The sequence below is a fragment of the Myotis brandtii genome, unplaced genomic scaffold (assembly GCF_000412655.1).
Source record: "Myotis brandtii unplaced genomic scaffold, ASM41265v1 scaffold246, whole genome shotgun sequence".
Lineage (NCBI taxonomy): Eukaryota > Metazoa > Chordata > Mammalia > Chiroptera > Vespertilionidae > Myotis > Myotis brandtii.
Genome location: NW_005359310.1, coordinates 136,170 through 141,771, shown reverse-complemented (window position 1 = coordinate 141,771; position 5,602 = coordinate 136,170). Strand labels below are relative to the sequence as shown.

Below are 5,602 nucleotides of genomic sequence, written 5' to 3'. Positions count from 1 at the left end.
CCACTACCCGCCCCCCCCCCCCACACCTCCCAGGGATGCCAAACCCCTGCCCTCTCTGGCCTCCTCCCCCAGCCCCTGCTGGGCCTGCAGCCTCCTGGGGATCCCCGACTTTTCTCCTGGGGGGTCAGCTGCTTCTGTCTGCTGGCAGCGTGGACCTTCGTGGCTGAGACCCCAGCCACCCTCGTGTCAGCATCCCCAGGCTCCCTCTCTCATCGCCCCAGGCAGCTGGGCACCGGGGGTACCCCACCTGGCCATGGGGTCTGGCCCGCACAGATTCAAGGTCTCCATGTGACAGAATATTCCACAATTCATCCACAACCCGACCCTCTTTCCCTACCCAGCGCCCCCACCCGCGCTGCCTTGTTCCTCAGTGGACGCAGCCCTGGGTGCGTCTCCCCTCCCTCAGGTGAAAGAGTCAACGGCGGTTTCCTGGAACCAGATGGAGGGGAGGGGAAGGGGGCACTTGATGCATCGGGAGCAACAATGACAGAGTTAGGGTTCTTCTCGCAGGTGCAGCGGGTCTCCCTGTCCCCAGGTGCCCACCGGGGGCTGGCATGACTGGTGCAGGTGCAGACACAGTGGTTTGGGGAGTGCCCAACGAGAAACTTTAGTTTGAAACATTAATTTTCAATCGAAGTTACATCCAATATTATTTTGTACCAGTTACAGGCGGACAGCGCAGCAGTAGACAATCATGTCCTATACAGATATTTCCACCTGGCACCACACCCAGTGATTCCCATAGCATTGACTTCCCTCTGCGGTAACGTCGTCTCTGTGACTCTTCTGTAACTACAGCTTGTACTTGTTAATCCCTTCACCCTTTCACCCAAGAGAGGCTTAAATCATATGTAGGGGAGGCTCAAGAAGTAACAGAAGGAAGGTCCCATCAAATCAGAGAGCTCAGCAGCTCAGTTCTCTCCCTCAGCACCACCTCCTGCTCCTCTCGTCCCTCCCAGCCGCCCCTGTGCTCATCCCAATGGATTGCTGTTCCCTACGGTGCTGTCGGCCCCTCCCTGCTGCTGGCCGTGCACCCACCTGCCCCGGGCAGTGAGCTGCCATCTACTGTATGTGCTGCTGCCCAGTGTGTGGCCGAGCACCCACCTGCCTGCGCCTCCGCCTGGACAGCCGAGCCCATCTCAGCTGCGGGGAGGCCCTCCTCCTACAGACTGGGCTTCCTCACTCTGTCCTCTGGCTCAGAGGATGGCAGCCACTCGTCTCTAGAATCAGAGATGGGGAGGGGGTCATCCTGGACTCGGCCGTGTCCCCAAGTCCCCCCTCTGCTCACCACGTCGGTTCTCACACCCCGTCTTCACTCAGACTCCGCATTTCTTGCCTGGTTTCTGCAGCGCCTCTGGTGGGGCCTGGCTGCCCTCAGTCTTGTCACCTTCCTACCGTTCTCTTCGCTGCCTTCACAAGACCGGCGGCCCACGTCCCATCTTCACTGGCCTCCTCCTCCCGGAGTCTGCTCCCTGGCTTCCTTTCTTGCCATCACAGGCCTTGCCCGTTATCCTCCAGAGCTGGGGCCTGCACCACGGTGTTGCCTTTGTAAGGAATGTCATCGTCACTTCTCATCCGTGGCTTACCTTCTCTTTAAGACCTGCCACAATGACCCCTCTTGCCAGAGCCTCTCTGTCCACTGCTTCTTCGGGGCTCCCCTGACATCTGTGGCCTCGTCCCTGCATCGACCTCCTCGGGTGATTGCGTTTACTTGTTTCCCCTGCTGGCTGCGTGGCCCTCGAGGGCAAGTGCAGCGTGTACCTGCCTGATGACCTGTGTCCTACAGCTCGGGGCTCCGGGCTGGGAACGAGTGGGAGATGAGAAATATTGGTGAATGAATGAATGAACTCATTCATGAAAACGCCCCTCTTCGCTCTCTTCATCTCTGCCCCTTTTCTCCAGGTGACAGAGAAGACACCAAATCAGGTGGGTAGGCTGAGCCCTGCTGCAGGAGAGCCTCAGCTCCTGGGGGCCGGGGGAGGTTCTGAAGAGGGTCACCTGTGGCTAGTGTTTCTGGGCCTGAAGGAAGCAGGCACGTAGTGGGAGGGGCCTGCTTTCCAAAGGCCAGCCTGTGCTGCCGGGACATGCAGACCTGCCGGTGGGAGGAAAGAGCGTTCCTGTGGGACGCAGAGCCTCTGCCTCCAGCCCAGGCTGCATCCGACCAGGGGAGGTGCCTCTCTTCTACACAGAAACCTCCTGGTTCCAAACGGTTCCTTTCACATAAGGAGCCTCGGGGCCCATGGCAGTGCCCGCAGAACCAGCTCTTCTGGGTATCCCTGCCTTTTCCTGATGCTTCAAGGGTGGAGGCTGGTGTATCCTGCTTGTTCATGGGCCCCTATTGTCCTGACTTGTCCTGAATTATTTGATTGACTGATTAAGTTATTCCTGTTTATGTCCGTGCTCCACTCCTATTCCCTCTCTTTACTCTCTTTCCAACCTTTTTAAAATATATATATTTTTACTGATTTCAGAGAGGAACAGAGAGAGAGAGAGAAACATCAGTGATGAGAGAGAATCATTGATTGGCTGCCTCCTGCATGCCCCTTACTGGGGATCGAGCCCGCAACCTGGGCATGTGCCTTTGTCTGGAATTGAACCTGGGACCCTTCAGTCCACAGGCCGATGCTCTATCCACTGAGCCAAACCAGCTAGGGCATTTGTGTACTTTTTTTGTGTATATATAATCCTTCAACAACTTACTCTCATAGTCAGTGACATTTCTCTACCCAGCACACCCAACAGAAAATACATTCTCCGTGTCCCCCTGTGCTGTCACTATCTCGATGCATTTCATCTCTGTCACTGTCATTTTCTGCCGGGCTCAGCGCTGTGAGCGGCCACTGCCCTTCTCTCCTGTCTCTGAAATGGGAACAAGCCCTGGTTCACGGCCTGGTGCACATGCCCCGGGGCATCTTGGTCGCGGTCCTTCCGATCCTCCTCTGGGTGGTCACTGCATCTCCTCGGCATCTTGTTCCTAAAGTTTGTGGCAAGCCCTGGTGGCCGGAGGACAAGGACGTGAGCCGCCACTGGCCCTGGGAGGTGAGCCTCCGCGTGGAAGATGAGCACGTGTGCGGAGGGGCCCTCATTGACCACAAATGGGTGCTGACCGCTGCCCACTGCATCAAAGGGTGAGTGCGGCCACGCGCCGGGGGCCTGGAGACCCGGGGCTGCAACAGGCCTGTGTGGCTTTCTCGCTTCCTCTGAAGCAACATGAGTGGGGAGGTAGGGGGCGTGGGAAGGGGTGCCCAGACAGGGGGACCTCACAGGGAGCCAGGACTGAGCTGGGACAGGAGCCCCAAGCAACGAAGACCGTGTGCTAAGTAGGGCAACAAACTCAGTATGGCACCCCACTCCTAATGCATGAAAACATACATGTAGACCAACCTCTGTACACACCACACAGAGGCCAGGCCACCTTGAATCAACTTGAATGATGGATGCGGAGGCAGCCAGATCTCTGGCCCCACGGGCCTCCAGGCTGGATCCGCAGGACGCCTGCTAAGGGAGGGGTCCTGGGTGGAGGTAGGAGCAGGGTGCCCTGGGGACCCTGACACCTACCAGGTGGGGCTCTGTGTCCCCTGTAGCACCAAAGAGTACTCCGTGACTCTCGGCACCGCTCAGCTGAAGCCCACGAACCCCAGGATGGCCGTCTCGATCCAGGTGAAGGACATCATCATGCACCCCAAGTTCTGGGGCCGGACCTTCACCATAGGCGACGTCGCCCTCCTGCAGTTGCACACTCCCATCGTCTTCAGCAAGTACGTGCAGCCCATCTGCCTCCCGGAGCCCACCTTCGACCTGAAGGTGGGGATGCAGTGCTGGGTGACCGGCTGGAGCCAGGCCAAGCTGCGCTACTCAGGTGAGCAGGAGGGGGTTGGGGTTGGGGGTCCCACAGAGGCTGCAGCAGTTCCTCCTGGGGCCTTGCCTGCTGGGCCCCCTCACAGGGCATCTCAGGGAACTCATGGCCATGACCTCCGGCCCCTGGTCCTTAATGTGTTAAGACTGCTTCTCACGTGGGCACTGCTGCCCATTGCCGTGGGCCCGCAGTCAGGCCCAGCCTATCAGAAGCTCAGAGTCAGGGAGTCACACATTCGCTCACTCATGTGTTCACTTGACGAACGTCAAGCATCTGCCACACGCTGAGCCTTGGCAATGGGAGCACATGCCCTGCCCCCAGGGAGCTCACCTGAGTGGAGGGTGACAGGGAAAGACTTGTTAGGTGATCATTTATTAAAAAGGATTTTTAAAAATATATTTTTGTGTTGATTTCAGAGAGAGGAAGGGAGAGGGAGAGAGAGAGAAACATCCATGATGAGAGAGAATCATTGATCGGCTGCCTCCTGCACGCCCCACACTGGGGATTGAGCCTGCAACCCAGGCACGTGCCCTGCTGGGAATTGAACCCTGACCTCCTGGTTCAAGGGTCCACGCTAAACTCCTGAGCCCCACCTGCAGGGCTGTCAGGTGATCTTGAGCTCCAGCTGAGAGGGGTGTGGGGTGAGCTCTGGGCCGAGGATCTGCCTGAGCTGCCTGTAGGAGGAGTGAGCTTCATTCAGGTGGCGAGGGCACAGCCGGGGCCGGGCTCAGGCTGGAGAGCAGCAGCATGTGGCTGGCTCTCAGCTTGTCCCTGTGACTTGGAATGCACTTGCTTGGTGCAGAAACGAAAGCTTCCCAGAGAAACAGGGGCTTGCCAGACCTGGTCCTCTCGGCAGGGGGAGGGCCAGGAAAGGAGGGCGTGGAAGTGCTAAGGGGTGGGCGGGCTGAGTCCCCAGGATGGAGGTGACAGGACCCTGGGAAATGGCCAGGGCTGGGTGGAGTGAGGGGTTAATCCTCGCCCTACTGGGCTCTTCGGCAGCCAACTCCACGCTGACCCCCGAGCTGCAGGAGGCGGAGGTGTTCATCATGGACAACAAGAGGTGTGACCAGATTTACCGGAAAGAGTCCCCCATCCCCCACATCCTCCCCCTTATCTTGGGGGACATGATCTGTGCCACCAATTATGGAGAAAACCTGTGCAATGTGAGTTTGGGAAGGTTCTGGGGGCTCTCCTGCTGGGAAGGACTCCCCGGGGAGGGGAAGGTCCCCAGGAGGGGTTAGCTTGGCCTCCCTCTGTCACCATCCCTAGGCAGTGCTCTGCTTCCATCCCTCTTCCCCTGTGACTTTGATTTTGCCTAATATTCTGGGGCAGGTCCCCAACTCTAGCACTGAAGCAGGACCCTGGGGAGTGAGATCCTGAAGGAGCGAAAGGATCTTCCAAGTGGAACTCCGAGTGGGCGTTCTGGGTCCCCTGATTCCTGGTCCCAGCTGGGCCCAGAGCCTCCCTCACGCCTCTCTCTTTGCCTAGGGGGACCCTGGGGGCCCATTGGCTTGCGAAGTGGAGGACAGGTGGATTCTGGCTGGGTTGATGTCCTGGGAAAAGGCTTGTGCCAAAGCACAGAACCCAGGTGTGTACACACGCGTCACCAAATACAGCAAATGGATCAAGAACCAAATGAGCAACAGGGCTCTCTCAGGCCCCTGCACCTCCGTCTGGCTCCTTCTCCTGACCTGGCTGCTGCCTCTCCAGATGGGCCCCTGATCTCCCCCCTCCAGAATGGGGCCA

The 5,602-nt window shown here is 58.4% G+C and overlaps 1 protein-coding gene across 1 annotated transcript in view; it reads left to right on the top strand.

Annotated features, from left to right (window-relative positions):
- PRSS45 (protease, serine, 45) overlaps positions 1-5,602 on the top strand; it is an 8,536-nt gene extending 2,934 nt beyond the window's left edge. The window contains exons 3-7 of the mRNA XM_014540499.1: positions 1,903-1,926; positions 2,981-3,128; positions 3,585-3,859; positions 4,856-5,019; positions 5,345-5,602. Coding sequence (XP_014395985.1) covers positions 1,903-1,926; positions 2,981-3,128; positions 3,585-3,859; positions 4,856-5,019; positions 5,345-5,578 — 845 coding nt within the window. The 3' untranslated portion in view covers positions 5,579-5,602. The remainder of the gene's footprint in view (positions 1-1,902; positions 1,927-2,980; positions 3,129-3,584; positions 3,860-4,855; positions 5,020-5,344) is intronic.